The sequence below is a fragment of the Barbus barbus genome, assembly GCF_936440315.1.
Source record: "Barbus barbus genome assembly, chromosome: 21".
In the NCBI taxonomy this organism is placed as follows: Eukaryota; Metazoa; Chordata; class Actinopteri; order Cypriniformes; family Cyprinidae; genus Barbus; species Barbus barbus.
The window spans coordinates 17,158,464-17,180,672 of NC_136749.1; the positions used below are offsets into that span (position 1 = coordinate 17,158,464).

The following is a 22,209-nucleotide window of genomic DNA, read 5'->3' on the forward strand; positions in this document are numbered from 1 at the left end:
AGATCACTTGCGTCACGGAACACTACGGGGAGCGCCGTGGAAAGACGAAGTCTGGGTCTAAGTGCAGGTAAGGATAAGTTTTAATGAACAAAAAGGCCAACAAGGCAAAACAAAACAGGTTAAGGAATGGGATACATAAGACAGCAACACAGTACATGTATACCCAGAGTTTAAACAGCAACTAGGACAACTACAATTACAACTAATTACAATTAATTCACCCAGGCAGAGTAGTGGGAGTGTGGTGTATAAATAGTCCATGACAATGGGGAACAGCTGGGAGTGTAATTTGTGACAGGTGTGTGTGATATGCGGCAGGTGTGTGGAGTTAGAGGAATGGAGTCCGGGAGGACGGGAGATGGTGACCTCTGGTGGAGAAAGGAAGAACTGCAGAGCCCGGACTCGTGACAACTTGCTGTGCTTGTTGGTTCAGCTTAAAAAACTTTAAAAAATAATTTTGCAGTTGAAAAACTGCACCAAGACGCATTGCGTGATCATAAAAGTTGCAAGCTTTTCAGAGTAGTAAACAAGCAAAAAAAATAAATAAATAATTTTTTACTGCTTTTAAAGGAGAGTGTGTGCAAACTTGACATAAACCAGATTCACATCCCACCATGTGTAAACAACTGCTGAACTATGGAAGCATATGTGTAGCTAAATTCAATTTGCAATGTAATATGCAAAATGGCAAAGCAATATGTAAAATGGCAATGTATTTCTGTATTTAAATTTTCCCATTCATATGTGCAACATTTGGTGCAAAATGAAAATGAAAATTCAATTATATGATTTAAATTTGCCATTTTCGACACTAGTTTTAATATGCAAATTAAAAACATATTTTAAAGCTTTATAAGTTGCAAAATGAAAATGAAAATGTATTATCCAAATTGATTCGATATGTTTAACATATCCAAGCAAAAACTGTAGCAAAATTATCATTTAAATGCTGTTTTTCCTAAATGCATTTAGACTTAGGGGTAGGACACTTGGGACTGCATTTTCATCGTGAGACCGCGGGATAATTGTAGCAAAATGCAATGAGAGTTTCAAAATGCATTCTGAGCCAAAGGTGCAGCAAAAGGGTAGCAAAACGGTGATTTAAATGTTTTTTTATTTTTCTTAAATGCATTGACACTTACATATATGACATTTCAATTGCATTTTCATTAAAGGACGCACAATAGGTCAATATTCACCCTTAACCAAATGCTTTTCACCTGCCTGAACATCTCTCACCGTTTACACGCGGATTGATGCACATAAGCAAACAGACAGTACTATTCTACACTTATTTACTACTCTACCTTATATTTTATTACTCTTTTATTTTTAAACCTTAAATAGCGTGTGTTCCGTGGCTCCTGAACAGGGACGTGCAGAGATCAGGGGCAGGGGCTTTGGGGGCGAGCCCCTGCCCTTTTTTCAAAATTATTCAAAAGTGCCCCTCTCAAACAAATATCAATGATATTTGTGGTCAATAAAACAAAATGCATTTGAATTGTAATTAACATGACAATGTGTTAAACCAGGCCACGGTTTCACCTCCAGGGCTTTCTTTTATTCCCACATTACATATTTTTTACAGATACAATTTGAGTGCGAACACACACCCTGAAACTCTTCATGGTTATTGACAGAAAGAAAAAGGGCCCTATTATTCCTGAGAGAGCTTGTGTGTAAGGCTTCATCTTAACTTGTCAACAGTCCTTATGTACTGTCAGCAGAGCAAGCACTGGTGACATACCCATCACTCTTTCCCTCGCTTTGAGTCTAGTACACTGAACAGAGACGCACACATTCGAAAGGATCGATAGGCGTCTGTGTTGCCCTCTGAAGAAGGGACTGTCTGCTGCGGCCTAATCTCCGCGTCCCCGGGAGCACATTATGGGCACGTGCCGGGTGTTAACCCATTAATCTGGCAATGTTCGAATGCGTTGTATTCCCTCTCCCACGGGGCTGTGTTGTGGTGATAGATTGAGCTCTATGTGTGTGCGCACACAGCAAAGAGTGATCTTCAATTCTTAGTTTGAGCAAATAGAGATCGAGGGAGAGCACTTGTGAGCTTTCCGTTTCTCCCTTTGTCTCTCTGGTGCTCATTTGGAGTCTGGTCACAGATATCTCCGCTTTGTCTGCCGCTTGATTGCTATTTGATCCTCGACCGATCTTGGTGTTTCTCTTGCAAGCTCGTCCCGTCAATCTGTTTGCTTTGTGCTATTTGTTTCCGCGGTTATACAGGTGTACTCAGCTAATCTGATTGGTTTGACAGAGGCTGTTAGAACACAAACACCCGCGTATTCCAATCAATAGTGTCATTAAACGTGAATTAGCACTAACTCAATCAAACTATACCCAGTTTAGCACCAATCTTGGCCATTTACCATGGTTACCCGTGGAGGCCATACTGGTGTATTGGTGTTTGCCAACTGACATGCGGAACTTTGTGAATAGCAGCAGGAGCTGTCAGTCACTCTGGCTGCCCTCAGGATGGATGACAAGGGATGATGGAAGGAGTCTCCATGGTCTTCTCTAACATATCTAATAGTGAATTTTTGCAGAACACTTCAAATGTTTTTAAATCCAGGGTAGCCTATGTTTGCTGACTGCCGCTTGTCCATGTGTTGTTTGACAAAATGCTTTGTTTGGGCGATTAGTCTGTCTACAGGTACACACTGATCAATCACATCTCCATGCCATGTGTGTCAAGATGCATTATATGTCAAATATGTCAAATACATGACATTATGTTTCCTTCCAGCTGGTGCAACCACAGGCCTTCAGGAGAAGAAAATTGTTTTTTAAAATCAGAAAGAAGAAAACATAGAATGTTGAACATAGAAAAGCTGCCTAAAAAATGCAAGTGTTGTTAAATCTAGATTATTTTGTTACTAGAATTCTCTCTCTCCATCAGAAAACAACTGTTTTTCTTAAAGAGGCATGTAAATTGCAGGACAATTCTGTCATTACTTACTCACCCTTATCTCGTTCTGACCTTCGTTCATCTTTGGAAGACCAATTAAGATATTTTTTGATGAAATCCAAAAGCTCTCTGACTCTGCATACAGCAGCACAACTGAAATGTTCAAGGCCCAGAAAGGTAGTAAGGACATCGTTAAAATATGTGACATCAGTGGTTCAACTGTAACTTTATAAAGCTACGAGAGCACTTTTCTACGAGAGCAAAGAAAACTAAAATAATGACTTTATTCAACAACAAGACTATTCAACTCAGAAGAAACTGATTTTTAAAAAGGGAACTTCTTAACAGTGGCTTATGTCCTAGAAGACTATGAATGGAAATGACCCCTTGTCTCTAACCTGCTGGAGACAATATAGTTATTCAAGCACGAATTATGCAGAAATGAACATTATTACTTGCACAATTAATCCTTTTTATTATAACATTGTTACTTGCAGTAGCAATGCACAGTAAAAATCTATATAAATGAACAGCAACAAGAAAAATGTTAAATAAGTGTAAAGATTAATTTTAAAAAAGTAAAAAGGCTGCTTTTAAGAAACCTATCCTTCAATTTTGACCAGTAACAAAGTGCTACAAAGCATGACAATACTATAATTTTTCTTTTACTGTTGCCGTTTGGACACAACATATCCAAAATTATATAGTCACCTCCTCATGTGTCCACCTACTGTACTTTTAGGCTTTTTTTTTTTTAGTGTGTGTGTGTAAAGTATGCAACCACATGCACTTAATTCAGCAAGCATAAACTGCATTCTGTGCGTGTGGATTTGATATATTAGGTTTTAGACACAAGCCCCCCTGCTCTGCCTCGTGAACAGATTCTCCTAATGAGAGACCAGTACATTTGTGTACTAACATCATTACTGTAATCACAGACACTGATGAGGTTATCATTATCATGATGTTTATGGTCGCACACACAAACAGTCGCACATGCACACATAAATAATCGACTGTCGGTGTGTTTGTTAATGTAATTGATGTAGATATGAAAATAACCTGCAGTTCCTGCTGTAATTGGTACATATAAAATGTGATGAATACATAACACACTACATAATAACTCTTAATTAATACATGCACACTGTACGAAGCTTCACTGCGGATACATGCATCTTGTACTACAAAACATTTCTTTATATAGATTTATACTGCTGTATCTTGGGGGGGAAGTCGTGGCCTAATGGTTAGAGAGTCGGACTTGTAATCCAAAGGTTGCGGGTTCGAGTCTCCGGCCGGCAGGAATTGTAGGTGGGGGGAGTGAATGTCCAGCGCTCTCACCACCCTCAATAACACGACTGAGGTGCCCTTGAGCAAGGCACCGAACCCCCAACTGCTCCCCGGGCGCCGCAGCATGGCTGCCCACTGCTCCGGGTGTGTGTTCACGGTGTGTGTGTGTGTGTGTGTGTGTGTGTGTGCATTTGTTCACTACTCACTGCTGTGTGTGTGCACTTGGATGGGTTAAACGCAGAGCACCAATTTCGAGTATGGGTCACCATACTTGACAATACGTCACGACTTTACTTTACTTTACTTACTTTATCTTACATTAAATCTCATTATTGCAGTAAAGAAAAACAGTCATGGTTGCAAACGACAAATATTCTGCTCATATATAAAAATGAAACTAGAATACCAAAGGTGAAATATACTGCATAACTCTTAAAATCTGAACAGATTTTGAAACATTTTCTAACTTTGTAAATGGTAACTCAACTACTCAAAACTTCAGTTATTCAAAAACTCAAATCAAATACTACCAGATTTTCTAGCTGTTCTGGATGCAACAAACTCATGCAGAAATGTGTCTCATTGCAGGGAGATGCATGATATGTGTTCTAAAATTGTTCAAAAAATCAGTCTATGCCCATCAAAACTACACAATGTTCTGCGCCCAATATCTGCAGACTGGCTCTGATTATTCTAGCCTTAAGGGAACAATTTGCTGAAAATTTGCTCACCATCAGACCGTCCAAGATGTAGATGAGTTTGTGTCTTCGCTGGAACCGATTTGAAAAAATTGCAACTTGCTCACCAATGCTCTGCAGTGAATGGGTGCCGTCATAATGAGAGTCCAAACACTAAACATCACAATAATCCACAAGCAATCCACACTGTCCATCAATTAACTATTGCTTCCAGGTAAAATGCAAGTCCGTTATCCATAATTTTACTTTTTACATTGAAAAAGTAATTTCATCTGAATCGGGAGAGAAATATGCACAGATCAAGCACGGTTTATGAGCCAAAACAGTTGTAAACAACTATGTTGGTGGATTTTAATGTGAGAGGACAACAGGAAAGGACTTTTTTTCCACTGGAAGAAGCGTTATGGATTAAAGCTCCTATAATGGATTTGTTTCCTACAAACACACAGCTTTCACTTCACAGGACATTAATTGATGGACTGGAATCATGTTGATTACTTGTGGATTGTTGTGAAGTTTTTATCAGCTGGCTTATTCTGACGGCACCCATTCACTGCAGAGGATCCATTGGTGAGCAGGTGATGTAATGCTAAATTTCTCCAAATCTGTTCCAGTGAAGAAACAAACTCTTCTACATCTTGGATGGTCTGTGGGTGAGTAAAGTTTCAGTAAATTAAAATTTTGGGGTGAACTATTCCTTTAAGGCTGAATACGTCACAAGATTTTTGACTTTAACAAATTCAGTATTAAAAAGAGAAAGTCTGAAAAAAAATAGAACAATGGTATTATAGGAGGAAATGACACATCCAAGTGTCTTTGTCCTGTTTGACCCCTCTCTATTGACCTTCAGTATCTCAGCAGCTCCTTTGTGGATCATGGTACAGATGTTTGCGGTGCCGCGGCGCACAGTGATTTCCCAAGTGTTTCTCCCCCCCCCCCCCCCCCCCTCCACCTTCCTTTCTCTCCTCTCCTCCATCTGATATAGATTGCTGGCTGGGGTTCAGTTGCTAATTGAATAAGCTATGCGTCTGTTCGAATGACTGGATATGGGGGAATGATGATTTAGAGATTAAATCAATTCAGCTCAACAGCTGCTGTTTGCTGTCATTTTCATTACAGGCATTCAGAAAAAAAGGACTACTAGATACTTACGTTTGTTAGCACATTAGCGGTCAACTTTCATAGTAAAATGCATCCATAACATCTGTTTAGCTTCCTGGATGTGAATAGGATGCTTGTAGAACAGCCAAATTAAAATGCCGAATCTCGCTAGGTGGGGCTATTCGCTTTCCTGAATCCATCGATGCTGCTTTCCTAGCATTTCCACATTCACACACACATAGAGTTTACCCTCTGACAGGCCCCTAAGCTGTGATTATCTGCACAGGCAGCACAGGGATCTCTCATAAGCATCCTAACCCCTGCCTGCCAATAATTAGCCCCAGTTAATTACAGCCTTACTGCAGGTTAAGCTAGTGAAAATTACCCAGGAGATACCCTCACACCTTCAGGTACACACACATACACGCTCACACCTCCCGAGACCGGTTTAATGAGCTCAGTGTCCAGAGATGAGCCTGATCAGCGTCAATATTGTAACTGACAGCTGACAACATCGGCCCTCAACACTTGCATACACACAGCAGGGGCGTGAGCAACAGGGGGGAGCACGGGATGGAAAGATTAAGAAATGGCTTCGGGTTCTGATGTACTGGGGGGACTGACTCACTCTTATTTCCTTTGGCTGCTTGCTTTTACCTCCCTCAGATTTCTTATTATCTTTTTTTTCTTTCTCACCCCCTCCTTTTGAGATCTCCTACTTTACCTTCTGCAGTAAAACAATTCCGACATATGATAGGTTTCATGTTGAGTTGCAAAAACTTAAATTAGATTATTGGAAATATGTTGTGAAAACTATCCGTTAGCATTACCATTTTTCTTAATGGTAGCTGCTTGGCTGGCACAGGATCTCCAGAAGTTGTGACTCGGTTGCCAGGTTGTTTTGAGCTGTGACATCAAAGAATACAAAAAGACTATGTAAAATTTAAATCCATTTCACACCAGTGTTATTTTGGCTTTATGTACTATTATAGTATTTATTAATATTTAGAAATAGCTTTTATTTTTCTTAGTAATTCTGATGTGCTTTTTATTTTTTTACATTTCTATATAGCTATAATTTATTTTTATTTACGTTTTAGTTATTAAGTATTTTAGTAGTTTAAGTATTTAAAACTTCAGTTTTTAATTACAATTTCGTTTAAGCTTTTCATCTGAAATCTGTATTTAATTTTATTTCAGATTTAACTGTTTATTGGCCATTTTAGTTGTTAAAACTTAATAGTTAAAACTAGGCAAAATTTCTAATTTTCATTTAAGTTTTTTTGTTTAAGTTTTTCATGTAATATTTGTATTTTATTTTATTTCAGATTTATTTCAATGAACAAAAATTATTTTTAGTTGTTATAACAACAACAACAACAACACTGTTTTAAGCTTCTTCAAAACAGGAATCTGGTAAAATGTCTCTTGTAATATAATGAAATATCTGTAATTTATATAAATGTTACTCACACTTTTTAAAGACCAGTGGAGATAAATGCTTTTTGGGCCTTGATGGTATAGTTACCACTTCTACAAGGGTTACTGTGATACTAATATGTGTTAAATTTCACTTTGGTTGATGAGGCATGGCAAAAAGTGGGGTCATATGGATTGTAACAATACAAAAGTGGATGTGAGATTGTGCTGGGTGTGAGTCTACCAAATAGCTCAGCATTGATTTGGTTTAAAATAAATTATTTTTGGTTAATAATCAGCACAGGGTAATCAAATATTTTCATGAAAACTATGTGCTCTTAATTAGTCTCTCAGAATACTGCATGTGTTTTCATCATGGGCTTGACAGCATAATTTCATCAAGCACACACAATCACACTCACTATAGCTGTAAACTCTGTTTCCTCAGTGAGTCATTAAAATCATATAACCTTCATCACTCTCATGGGAATCTGAGTGATAGCTGGCCATCCACAACAACACAATTAACCATTAGAGATCAGTAATGAGCCAATTAGCAATTACACACTCTTTAAGAGTCATCAGTGTGTGCTTAATTCACACCTCTGGAACTTGTTAAAGTTGTGTTTTTCATTCAGATGGCCCATAATTCCTCTTTCCCATGCATTCTCCACACAGTCAAAGGGACTTAGACACCACTCCTCTGGCATTCTGTTACTTTCCACCATATATTCATAACCCTATCGAATATCAAAATGGGGAAAAAGTTTTAAATACAGTGAATATTCAATAATGTAATTTGTGTAGCCCATGTTAATCAGGTGTTATGCCACTGTAACCCTTCGCTGCTTGAATAGTCCCCAATGACCTTATTATCCTGAATTATGCTTTCAATGAAACACTTCTACACATTCACTAAACACACCCTCAGTTAACAGCATCACCCTAAAGCTCTGGGGATGGCCAAGTCAGCCTTTTACAAAGATTTAGAGAAAGAAATCAACAAAGACGCAGCTTGATGACTGCAAAAATTAACTTTCTTAACCAGATTTTTGGCTTGTTTTCTGATTTAAAAAAATATAATGTACATGAACAAAATGTACTTGAGAATCAAAATTTCTTAACACTTCTTCAAAATTAATGACAAAGTTTAGTTATTTATTTGGCATTGCATTATTGGCAAACATTATCTACCATTGGCAAATTATTTTAAGTGGTTTCAAGCATGAATCTCAATGTATTTATATACAAACAAACGTTGGTTTTTATGGTTTATGGGGACTCTCCATAGGCATAATGGTTTTTCTACTTTACAAACTGTATTTTCAGTTACATCTGATCAAATGCACATTAACATTTATTTGCTTAGGTTGAACACATCATTTTTTGCTGAGTTGGAACAGCAGCTACGCTAATTTTTCTCTATTACCTTCTCTGTTTGTGGCACGGGATGCCAATTACACAAATTTCTGTCTGGATCCAGCCCTTACAAAGACCTGAGATGACTGAACACCTGAGAAGAGATGATGCCAACCCCTTTTCTTGCTACAAGTTTGATCGCAACATAAAATCATTGCTGTTAATAGTGTTCACCGTCTGTTTGATTAAATGACATTAACTAACTGCTTGATTTTTACCATACATTTCTGCCACATGGACATCAACTTAGTCACCAAACACCAATGACTTGTACATAAGGGTACTGTCATTTTAGACACGTCAAAAACTGTTGCAACAGATGGAAATAAGATTTTTAAATACATGAATTATGTTTCCATCTTTGTTGCCACTGTTTTGTTAGTGACTTTTTCTGTTCTAAAGAAGGGGGTGTCCCAACACTTTTGTCCTTATAGTGTCTATACAAGTCGTTGGTGTTTGGTGATTGAGTTTTTGGCTCAAGGTCTGCATTTAAAGTCACACCAGAGGAATTCAGCTGGGATCAGGACTTGGCTTTCTGCAGACCAGTCAAGTTCTTCCACACTGACTGAATCAATCATGTCTTTTTGAACCGTGCCTTATACACAGAGGCACTGTCATGTTAGAATAGAAAAGGGTCCTGTCCAAACTGTTGCTATAAAATTAGAAGCACACAATTCCCTAGAATATCATTATATGCTTAAACATTAAGATTTGTACTCATATAAATTGTGGCCTAATGGTAATGGACTCGTAATCCAAAGGTTACGGGTTCGAGTTCGGCAGGAATTGTAGGAGGGGGGAGTGAATCTCCAGCGCTCTCTCCACCCTCAATACCAATACCTTGAGCAAGGCACCGAACCCCCAACTGCTCCCCGGGCGCCGCAGCATAAATGGCTGCCCACTGCTCCGGGTGTGTGTTCACAGTGTGTGTGTGTTCACTGCTGTGTGTATGCACGTTGGATTGGTTAAATGCAGAGCACGAATTCCGAGTATGGGTCACCATACTTGGCAGTATGTCACTTCACTTCAAACATGTTCATTAGAAGGGGGTGACCCAATACTTTTGGCAATATAGTGTGTGTGTGTGTGTGTGTATATATATATACACACACTATATTGCCAAAACTATATATATATATATATATATTACTATAGAACACAACAAAATAGCTACATAAACCTCTGTGTCATGGGAGAGCCTACTTTTTTTTTTTTATACAGACCAAGAAAGTTATTTTGTTGTAGCTATAGAAGTTATCTCTCTTGGAGTTCCATATTCAGCTTCTAAAACAGATGCCCGATTACTAATAAACATCGGTGGTCCACAATATCATTATCTTAACAACTGAGTTTCTCCCTCACTACCCAACAGCTCAGCTCACCCTGATGACTCTTAATTAATTAAATCCTTGGCACGCATGTTCCTTTACCTCTCCATTTGCGCGCGCGGCAACACACACACACACTCGCACAATGAAGTGTTGTATTACTCGCGAGCTTTTAAGGGTGGGTGCTTTTATTGAGGGACCGCGCTGTGGGTTTATCAGAGCGGTCTGTGAATAAATGGATAACCCTCGTGCCCTCTCTCTTGGCCGTCTCTGTAATTCCGGCGCTTCCATTAACTGCTGTATTGATAACGGTCATTAGCATATTTATGGTGATGGCGGGAACGTTATTGTTTGTGTTGGTTATTAATCTTCCCTCTGAGCAACTGCTCTGACAGCTCAATCTATTCTGCCATCGCGACACACACCCGCTCACACGCGCAGCGCTTTCAAGTTGAACGCCTCTTTTGTTTGAGGGTAAATAGGCGGTGTCGGGGGGCGCGCGGGAAGCAGGACGGGATGGGTGATTGACGCGACCCCTCCTCAGGTGAGCGCTGATCTCCAGCTGGGCCGAGAGCTTGCTGGCATCACTGTCACTCTGACAACGTCACGCGATCGGTCCTCCTAATTACAACAGGATCTAAATGCACAAATTAAAATGCGTTTACTGTAAACATGCAGCTGCAATACAGCTAAACGCTTTCTAGAGTGGGACAGTTGACATCCATGGGAATCAGCAGTGCTTGGTTTGCTAAGTGTGTGTGTGGTTGACTCTGAGGGGAGCTGTTTTTGTGCCCGAGGAGGGCGGATGGGGGTAGCTGAGCATCTAATCGGGTGTCCCAGGTGACTGGTGAATATGCGCCTTGTCACTCCTTCTGTTTGAGTGACAACTCACTGATTAAGGGCCAACTGAGGGCTGGAAAGCAGCCAGGATCACTGAGGGCAATGAGCATCTCCACCACACACACACACCATCTCCATAAACACACGGCACTCCTACATCAGAGTGAAACACCTGGACATGGAGGCCAAAACTGCAGGGGTTGGTTAAAGTTCTTGTGTCCTTGTTTGGGTCAATGTTTATAGTTGAAATGATATCCAATGGTTCACAAAGCCATGTTTTCCTGAATAAAAAGGATCCCGTCATATATGAAATATCAATAGTCTTTAACGGCATAGAAATTACATTTTCTAAGCTTCCTGCATGGGGCCGTTGTCTATTATAAATTTGACATGTAATGTTTCTTTATCTTTAGCGATAAATAACTGGTTTTATTGAGGCTATCATTTTGCTCATAACTTGCCACAAAGAGACATTATTGATTGCTTTTTTAAAAACGGAGCAAGATTTTTATTTGTTTTACACCACCGATGTAAATCAAAGCCCACCCCTCACAGCACACCAATAATCCCCACCAGATATATGCTAATGTGCTGGAATATTTTACTGAAGCCGTAAAATCTGAAATCATAATTTGCAAGCGTTTCATATAAGAAAACATTAAAAGACAGGCTATGAATACAAATGGTTGTAATCTAATATGTCATACAAAACAGTCGAGAGATATTCTTGTCTGTGTGTATCCATCAAGGGCAAGATATTATTCCCATTTACTTTTTCGACCCATTCTACACCAAACAACTGCTGATTTACCACTGGTCAGCAAATACTCAACTGGAAATTAGTGTCGTGTCTCACGCAAATATCTCAGTCAATATAAATGAATGAAATCTGCATCTCTTTCTGCACCATTTCAGAGACAGTTTGGAGAAAATGTATTGCCAAGAGTTTAATTCATGTCTGACTGCAGCAAACAATATGAAGCACAATATGTCTCGCTCATTGTATTCTCAAGTGCAGGCTTGATGAGAACAATTAATTACAGGTCATGTCCATCACATCTGCACTACGAAAGCTAAAACTTTCCTCCATTCTCCTATTCAACAAACATATCCAAATAGCTTTAGCTCTAACACAGTAAGAAGGTGTGAAGGTTGTGCATTCTGACCTTGTTATTGTGCCCACTTGATTTACATGTTCGCTGGCCCCATAACCCCTCTTTTTATGTATGATTAAAACCCAATCAGTGCACGGCTAAAAATATGGTCCTCATCTTTAACACATCGTGTTAATGAGGAAACGCAACAAAAACTGCTCCCAAACTGCCAACAAAACAGATGTGACGCTAGCAAGGCAATACATCTGACCGTCTGTGATACAGAATTAAAGCCTATTTAAACCCCCCCTAACCTTATTAATTTCGCATGCGAGCCCAAGTGCACCGAGGTTATCGCAGATATTGAGAAATTCATGCGTGGACGGGCCGTTTAAAGCAGTGGTTCTCTACTAGGGACCTCAGCAAACATAAAGGGGGCCTCAAGATGACTTAAAATTATTTTAAATAAGACAAAACTAGTTATAACACGCTAAAACAACTAAAAATCTAAATGATTCTTATTTTATTATATTTCCACAATAATCTACTGTTTCATTTAAAAATAATGTGATTTCTAAACATGGAAAAATGTTGGAAATCATTAAAATGGCATGTTTTTAAAAAAAATTTTTATAACAAATATAAATCCATATCACGTATAAATTGAGATTTGTTTCCCAAAGCCTTATTCTTGATCTATATATCCAGTAAACTTTAAGTGTTTACCGGATATGGATTAAGAGTTTACCAGTAGACTTTAAGAGTCATGTAAATGCATTAAAAAAAAAAAAGAAGTGGGATGCCTGAAGAACATTCAGTGCTGACAACTTCTCAAATCCTGAAATGCAATTACTTTGATTATATTAAAATAATTTATGGACATCCCTATCTGTAAATGCAGAAAGCTTGGAAAACAAATCTCTGGCATTACAGAAAACGTTCTTGTTAAGGATAATGCTGTCACACAGGTTAAGAACCACTGGTTAAATTCACACAGCATCATCATCCATTTCCATAATGTCATTCCAAACCTGAATGATTTTCTTTCTTCTGAACACAAAACAAAATATATTTTGTAAAAAGTCCAAAACATGTTGTATTTCAACCAGCTGAAACATTTTCCAAAATATCTTTGTGTTTTGTTGAAAGAAAGTCATGCAGGTTTAGAAATGACACGAGGTTGATTAAACAACTACAGGATTGTCCTTTTTGAGTCAACTATCCATCTAATTGGTTTATAAATGGTGTTTTGGGAAACTTCGCTCAAAGCCAAAGTATAAAATGGTTTGTCAAATGAAATTAAAACAGAAATGTTAACACAACAGTGATCTGTTCCTAATTCTGGAAATGTAAACAGGCCACTGTTCTGTCGGGTCAACCTATATCCAATATATCCAAAAATAAAATCTCTGAGACAAAGATAAACAACACAGGCACGAAACAGCATCTCATTTAATCAGGGCTTTAGTCTCGTATCAATAGCATGAGGAGATACACAGTCAGTAACAACCGCAAACCCAATACAGTATATGACCTTCAGTGTCTTAGGAAAACTTTTTTCTTTTTCTACTCAAACAAACATCTTTAGTTTGATACTTTAATAACTCTTAACACCCTCCATTGTTATCACTAAACAAAAGCAGAGACACTGGCAAACAGAGCAGGGCACAGAAAACGTCTCTATCGATTTCTGCCCGAGAAACTCTCTAATAGCCCTTTGGCATAAAAAGAATACACACATATATGGTCCTCAGGCCTCGCCGTGATGTGCTTGATCAATGTGGCTGGCGCACAATAATTCATTAACCTCTCGGTCGTACGAGTTCTCCACATTCTTCAAGGCTTGCATTGAACTCTTAAGCCATGTTAACTCTCACTGCTCTTTTCTTTCATTAGAGATGACATACTTTCATTAGTCCCACCATGGCAACCGGACTGGCAGAATGCATCTGATGTGTGCTGGTCCGAAGCAGAATGGCCTTTATGATGTCATAATTGGTTATTGGGTAAGGTTGATGATGTGACTGTAGAGCTGCTCGGTGAAGGCCTGCAGCGAGAAGCGCTGCTGTACCCGCTCTCTTCCAGCCTGTCCCATACGCTGCTTGAGTTTAGGGTCCGTAACAAACTTCTGCATGGCTTCAGAGAAACACTCAAGGGTGGGTTCGCAAAGGAAGCCTGTTTTGCCATGGGCTACAGACTCTAGCGGTCCTCCTGAGTTGACTGCAATAACTGGGCAATGTGAGTACATGGCCTCAATGGGTACGATGCCAAAATGTTCATTGCTTGGAGTGTACAGTACACAAGTGCTGCTGTGCAGCAAAGACAGTTTTTGTTTGTCTGTGAAGGAGCGCAGGAAGGTGACGTGGTCCTCCAGGCCTAGAGAGGACGCAAGTGAGCGCAGCTCTTCGTAGTGTTCTACATTCTCAACCACGCGCTCGTCATAACCCCCCGCCATCACAAGGTGCACACGCTCCCATTCCCCCACGGACAGACGCTCCTTCAAGGCTGCTAATGCTTGCAGTGCCAATGGCAGGTTCTTTTTGCGTTCATAGCGGTTGATTGACAGAAAGGTGAGGCTCCGCCCCTCAGGGAGAAGCCCACTAAGGCCTTCTACTTCAACATCGAAAGCTGACGAGTTCAGAGAGGGATAAAGGACATGAGTTTGAATCTCAGCCAGTTTGGGGAATGTCTGCTTGAAGACTCCTGCAGTGAACTGGCTGTTGACCAAAATGCAATCGGCCATTCCTGTGGTCAGTTCCTCGAACCAGTCGATGGGGCCGCGATATATACGCTTCAGAGCCGAGTGACGCTGAGTCAGTAGTTGGTCAGGGAAATGACAGTAGAATAGGACTTTCTTTCTGTGGCGTGCCAAATGCAAAAAGGGAATGCATGCTGAAACCTGAAAAAAGGGCAAATAAAATTAACCCTTGTGGTTGTGAGGAGAAAGATTCTCTTGATTCTGACAGGTCAATCGCAGCATTGTGCGGTCTAATGTCTGTGGCATCTTTTATAGTCTGGTCATGTCTCGATGGCTTTTCTGTAGCTCAAACTGTATAGCATGGCGCTAGCAACACCAAGGTTATGGTTTTGATTCCCAAGGAATGCATAAATTGAAAAAAATTAATACTCGCAATTCAGTGTTGCTTTGGTTAAAAGTGTCTACCAAATGCATAAATGTCAATTTAAAATGCATTACTTAACTTCTTACATAAAATCATTTCAAGTTTGTAAACCTATTCAGTTCGTCCAAAAAAAATGTCAAAAGAATGATTCTTTCATACATCGGAGATCACTGTAATGCTTCAGAGTAGGTCTAGATATCTTCAGTTCAAATTAACGAGGAACATTAGTGGAGAAAAAGTTACATAATATGCTTGGCAATGTTTCCCAGTACTTTATTAAAGTCATCCACTGAAAAAGAGAAGTGTTGTTAAGCTGAAATAAAATAAAATATTGGATGAAATGTTGCTGTGGCAACTACCTTAAATAAATAAGTTTAAAGGAACACTCCACTTTTTTTGGAAATAGGCTCATTTTACAACTCCCCTAGATTTAAACAGCCGAGTTTTACCGTTTTTGAATCCATTCAGCTGATCTCCGTGTCTGGCGGTAGCACTTTTAGTTTAGCTTAGCATATATCATTGAATCGGATTAGACCATTAGCATTTGGTTATCAAAAATGACTAAAGAGTTTCGATAATTTTCCTATTTAAAGCTTGACTCTTCTGTAGTTACATTGTGTACTAAGACAGACTGCGATTTTCTAGTTCAATATGGCTAGGAACTATACTCTCATGGCGTAATAATCAAGGAACTTTGCTGCCGTACCATGCGTGCAGCAGGCGCAATGATATTACGCAGTGCCTGAAAGTAGTCCCCAGCTATATCATAACTAGTTACCTAGCTGGGGACTGCTTTCACGCGGACTAGAAAATTGCAACTTTTCATTTTAATTTTCAACTCTTTGGTCATTTTTGAGAGAGATGCTAATGGTCTAATCAGATTCAATGATCTATGCTAAAGCTGCGTTAAAAGTGCTACCGCCAGAACCGGAGATCGGCTGAATGGGTTTGAAAACGGTAAAACTCAACTGTTTAACTCTTGGAGAGTTGGAAAATGAGCCCATTTTCAAAAATAGTGTAGTGTTCCTTTAATATTGAAAATATAAAAATAAAAGATAATACAAAATATTAATAAATACCTTTAATACCAAACAATAACCCTGATATTTTGTAGCAAGTGCTAGTAGCATTAGTAGTTACCTGATCACAGAAGACAACATCAAACTCCTCCCCACTAAAGAGCACAAGATAGAGAGTTACATAGATCATGCGCAGGTATGCACAGAGAGCATGGAAATAACTGAACACGCTGGTGGGCAGCCAGTCACCCACACACACCACAGGCAGGTCAGGTGAGAGTGTCTCAGAGAAGCAGTGCTGGGGGTCATAGTGTGCCGTCCAGATCTGCACGCTGCATCCACGAGAGCGCAGGGCTACAGCTGCATCCACCACCAGACGCTCAGCTCCACCTATACCCAGATCAGGGTGCAGGAACACTACCCGAACCATCCTGTCCCGACCAGAGCCTGTTGAGTCAAAAGCAGGTCAAATGAACAACGACTCAATTTTTAAGCTCAAGACAAAGCAACTAGATTTGACCAGAAATTTTAGTAATCTGTCACACACATACTTACATTTACTTAGCTATCTAGATGAAGGCACTTCTTAGACTTCTATTGTTTATTATACCACTGGTTATAAATAAGCTCCAAACTGAAAACTTTATGATTTTTTACAATTATATAAACAAGATAAGTTAATGTTTTAATCAGATGATTAATCAAGTATCTTATGTAACGGTGTTGTAACAACAGGCCAGCGCGCACAGGTCTCTGTCTGTTCATATCACTGGGTCACAATCTATCATAAGCTCTAATTCATTCTGTTATATGTTATTACAGTCCCGCAACATTACATGTATCTATAAACAAGTCAACTCCGAGCTGAAAAACATCAATATTCATTCTCAATATCATATATTTAGTAAAATATAAGTCTAGACTAGTATATACCCTGCTACATACTAAGTAGTAACACTGTAGCAGCATATAATGTTATGTTTTGTTTACAAAAACTCAAATTGTGCTTACAGTGTTAGTTAACAACCAGACAATATGTTTAAAAATATCGTGACGAGAACGCACTCACCTGTACTCTTACCTTTACTGACACTAACTCAGCTGGCTGTATAAATGATCAAATATGGCTCAACGTTCGCGATTTAGTGAAACCAGCTTCCTGATTGAGCCAAAATGTCGCCCCTACTCTGTACACATCATCCATCGCACATGACGCGTCACTGCACTCCGTTGAACCGCCTTTGAGTTTTCCCAAATTAAATTCTGAAGCTAAGCTACTTTTGCCGAAATTATTCTTTTTTTATTATTATCTGTTGTGACGTTGTATGTCAAATCTATGTTCAGGAAGCATCTTAAATGTGTTAAAATATAACGCGCAGGGTCACAGTTCCGGTCAGGCACTCTACTGGCTCCTATGTGGGTCCTTTCTATAGCTGTCGTGGCCTTCTCAGGGAACCCGTCTTCTCTTGTAGTGTTCTGGATCGGCTGGAGTTCAGTTACAGAGACAGTCAGCCACAGACCCCCTGAAACAAATACTGTTGAACAAAATGGTAAGTTTCTCAATGCAGTTTTTCGTGGTTGGGGAGCTTTATAATAAGCATTTTGCGCGTATTTACAGTTATATCTGGATGCTATCTGGTAGCCAGACATGCTCCGTAGTAACGCACCGTTATTGGAATAGTTAACATAGTTCTACCATTTAACTGCTTAGCAGCTACTTAGATTTGAGTTTCAACTACTGGAATTTCTGTTTTGAAAAGTATTTAGTCATATGCTAGTAGATATTTAAAGTTTGTAGGGTTCATTCGCTCACTAGCTGTGAATCACCCCATTTGTTTGGGAGACGTGGCTCTTTTGGACCCCCCCACACCAGCTGTACAGTCTAAATCTGACTCTTCTGGCTTGGTCTGAATACTACCTTATAATGTAAAGCCTATGTAGCATTATTTTACTGTTATATAGGTTTGAACATCTATTGATCTATATCTTTTCTAGAGGCATTTAATGAGAATTCATTGTCCTTGCATTCGAGTTATATGTAGTTAATTAATAAATGGTATCTTGGTGGAACATATTAGCTAAGGTGTTTGCTTTAACATTATTAACTTATGGTTCTTATTGTAGTATGTAATATCTTAGAGATGGATGTACTTTTTTTTTTTTTATGCAGAAACAATATTAGATCAATCACTGTGCACTTGGGTTACTGAGTCCTTTATTTGTCCCTCTTTTCAGCCTGGACCAGCAGCTAGTGCAACAAATGTTGGTGCCTCCAGCCGTTCCCCCAGTAAGACAGTGGCCCCCCGCACCGCCGGCACCTCTGCCCGACAGAGGTAAGGGCCTTGCAAGAGTTCTGTCTGGGCCTTAAAACACCATCAAGCTGGATCAATAAGCTTTCTCTGTGTTTCTGTGATTTGATCAGCAGATATGAAAGATATTACTTGTTTAGAGAAGTCAGGAGTTGACTGATGAGGCCCTAATCAGTGTTTTGTCCTGCAAATTTGACATCATTGATTTAGCTGCACTGATAGTGAGTGTTTGGTAATATCTGGCACTTTTATTTGTCTTGTATTTTTGTAACACACATATTTTTTGTTGATTTGCTCAGGAAAGCCCCTAGCAGTGGTGCACGCAGCGGAGGCCGATCCACAGCATCAGCTGGCACAGGGGGGATGTGGCGCTTTTACACTGAGGACTCACCGGGACTCAAAGTGTGAGTATTCATATTCACACACAATACAGAATGATTTAAAAGCTTTTCACTCAGAGATAGAACAACATATTCTAGAAATCGAACAAAAATTGTTACACTACCGTTTAAATGTTTGAGAGATTTTTTTTAAAGGAAGAAAGAAATACCAATGATGCATTACATTTATAAAAAGTGACAGTAAAAAAAAGTGACTTCTGAACTTGAAATCCTGAAAAAAAAAGTATCATATTTCCACAAAAATCAGTGTATTTCAGTGACTTCTGAAAAAGCATTCACCTTTTGCCATCAGAGGAATAAACTACATTCTAAAATATATTACAGTAGAAATTTATTTTTAATCTAATTAAATGGAAATGTATTAAGTTATTTTGCTTGGAATAGTATTTCACAATATTTTTTTTATTTTATTAATTTGTTTTTAATGCAGCCTTGGTGAGCATAAGACATGTCTGTTAAAAATGTTTTTGAAAAAAAATCTTACCAACCCCAAACTTTTGAATAGTAGTTTATGTACTTGAATAAGATTATTTTTTTTAATTAAATTTATTTGTTTAGCAGAGGTTTTCCTAATAAAATTACTGCTGAGGCACCACTATTATTCAGTTATTAATTTGCATATATTTGAAAATGAACTGCATAAACCATTTAAAAATTCAGGTACAGTCAGCCAATTTAGATAAAAATTTGTTGAATTACAAAGTCATATGTTTAGATGTTGGTCAGTTTTCTTTTTCAGATTTTTATTCAGTGCTCTTTTTTTGTAATAAAATCATGTTTTTATATTTAAAGCTTTCATATAGAGTCTTTATTTTTCCTTTTTTTATTGCTAGTCATTATGATTTTTTTAACAAGATTGTGTGGATAAAATCCACTAGCTATGAAATCATGTCAGACATATTTTTTATTGCTTAATTTAAGGACAAAATAAGCAAAGGTTACGATTTGAGGTACTTAATGTGCAAAGCACCAACATAGACGCTAATTTTGAATTCATCCCCTCAGCTCAACAGGAAGTGACACGAAAGGGAGGGGCAGAGGGTTCTGAGAGGTTTAGCATTTATAAGGATAAACATGAAATTTTAACGACAGGAAATTGGCCTCATGGGCTCAACCTCCGTCTTTATTTGATGTCTCCCCTGCCGTTTCCCCTCCTACAGCTGTGTACATTTTGTGTGCTGTGTTTAGAGCCATTCTCTCACTGCAACCATCTTCTATAATAGTGTCTTCCTCTGGAGCGATTTTTGCTTGTTTTTATTTTTAAAGCGCTGTTGTAGATTGGTAACATTACATCTGTTCCTTCTATACGTACAAATAAACCGAGCATGTCAGAATGGATTTGAGGGAGTCTACAGTGGCCGTATTTACAGTCAAGAGTCTCTTAGAGTAGGAGAGTCTATGTGGAGTTATGTGTGTGAAGTATTTTTCACTCTTTAGGTTTTGTGTGTGTGTCTGTGTGTTTTGAGCTTAATTAAAGTTCCGTCAGAAAAGGTCACATCAATTAAAGCCTGAGGGGTGGGCCTTCAGTCGGCATGGTTATGTGGCTGCCTAGCAACCCAAGGGATGGTCAGTTCCTGCTTTAATAAAGCCCCACATTTTCAGACTTGCTCGTTAACAGTATCCGACTTGCCAGCATTTAGAATCCTAATTAACTCTTCTTCTGTCACATGATCAAGACGAGCAGTCCTGATTGGCCCATTGGGAGGAAATTTGTGCTGAACTTTTTTTTTTTTTAAATCCATCTCATATTGTAACTGAAATTTCAGAAATAGTTACTGAATTTAGTCTGTCCTCCACTAGGGGTCCCTCTGTCTTACTGTTGTTGTTGTTTTTTTTTTTTTTTTTTAATGATCACAATTAGATTTGGCAGTAATTCCATCTATTCCTCTTTCTCCCTTGTTGCAGTGGTCCGGTACCAGTTTTGGTGATGAGTCTGCTCTTTATCGCATCTGTATTCATGCTGCACATCTGGGGCAAATACACCCGCTCCTAAACCTGCATGACCTCTGAACTCCGACCCTGAAGCCTGTCACCGAATCTTAAGCCATTGGACTTGGACCAAACTCTGACCATCAACACCCCAATCCCGTTTCCTTTATTAAAACCTCCATTTCAAGGTTGTTGTTTTTTACCCCCACCCCATACAAGTTTACCCAGCCACTACAACCATTTGGTAATTTAAAAACCATCAGATAATTTTTTGGACGCTCACCAGATCAGGACTTTTTTTTTTTTTTTTTTTTACTTGTGTACAAACTAATATGTAAATTGTACAATAAAATGCTGTAAAAGGCACTGTTGTTTTTCTTTCATCTACGGTGAGGGAAAAAAAAATCAGAGGATGTGATTTGCATTACAGGGCATGATTTGCATATCTTCAGTTTGTGGCATAAGAAGGGGTTGTATGCAAATGTGCATGGCAGACGTGCTGTTAGCGCACAAATGAGATCAGCTGCACCTGTCTCTGAACGTGATCTAATATTTGCTATTACCCCAATTCCAATGAGCCTGCAGCCATGTCCCATCAACACACCTATGCACACCCTAAATCTTTCTCTGCAACAATTATATACAAAGGGGATTTTAAAAATAGAGAATTTCTTTAAATCAGAGCTGAATCATCTAAATCAGAATTAATTAATATTTCAAAACTGCACAATAGGTGGTTTTGTTGTACATTGCCTGTAAATGTCACCTTATATATTCCTGATGTGTGGTAAGATGGTAGTTTTCTTTTCAGTCTTAGAAATTACAGGGTTTTCAGTATGTGTACCTGAAGGCTGGGCACAGAGTTTCACTTCTAATCTTATATGACTTTGGACATGTTTAACTTGCTGTCTGTAATGCATGGGAGTTTAATACAAGCTCAAAGTTCGTAGAACATAAGGAGTTGTGGTTGATGCTAGAACTGTTTGAATAAAAGGCCAGAGGCAATTGAAATGTCAGTAGTGATTGGCAGAATTGTGATTTGCATGCTAAATGAGTTCATGAGGGAGGTACTCATTTATCTTTTGACTGAAAGACCAGTGTACAATAACCTCAGCTACAGTTTAACAGAAATCGGATTTAATTGAAAAAAGGATGTGGGTTCTTTAGCCTACACTTGCAACACTAAGCAAACTTACCGCTTTTGTATATTTCATCACCTACAGGACATAACCTGTTGCACACAGTTTGGTCATGTTCAAAATCAAAACAGGCCAGCTAATTTCCTTCATTTACCTCAGTGTATGTCATAAATTTTGC

General features: G+C 38.8%; 2 protein-coding genes across 5 annotated transcripts; one reads left to right on the forward strand and one right to left on the reverse strand.

Moving 5' to 3' along the window:
* Nucleotides 1-13,536: 13,536 nt before the first annotated feature.
* On the reverse strand, nt 13,537-17,460 carry LOC306887396 (alpha-1,3/1,6-mannosyltransferase ALG2-like). 4 transcript variants are annotated; one of them, XM_079445084.1, is made up of 4 exons: nt 17,323-17,446; nt 16,513-16,700; nt 16,375-16,408; nt 13,547-15,011 (listed from the first exon to the last, which is right to left on the reverse strand). In XM_079445084.1, the coding sequence occupies exons 2-4, from the start codon at nt 16,560-16,562 to the stop codon at nt 14,112-14,114; spliced, it is 984 nt and encodes a 327-aa protein (XP_079301210.1). In that variant the 5' UTR covers nt 16,563-16,700; nt 17,323-17,446; the 3' UTR covers nt 13,547-14,111. The 4 variants fall into 4 exon arrangements, with proteins under 4 accessions (XP_079301208.1, XP_079301209.1, XP_079301210.1 ...); XM_079445085.1 differs by having other exon boundaries at nt 17,335-17,442; XM_079445082.1 differs by having other exon boundaries at nt 13,537-15,011; nt 16,375-16,700; nt 17,323-17,460.
* Nucleotides 17,461-17,490: 30 nt separating this feature from the next.
* On the forward strand, nt 17,491-21,256 carry LOC306887949 (protein transport protein Sec61 subunit beta-like). Its single transcript, XM_079446009.1, has 4 exons — nt 17,491-17,803; nt 18,489-18,586; nt 18,862-18,966; nt 20,869-21,256. Exons 1-4 carry the CDS (start codon nt 17,801-17,803, stop codon nt 20,954-20,956), a joined length of 294 nt encoding a protein of 97 aa, XP_079302135.1. The 5' UTR covers nt 17,491-17,800; the 3' UTR covers nt 20,957-21,256.
* Nucleotides 21,257-22,209: the final 953 nt, after the last annotated feature.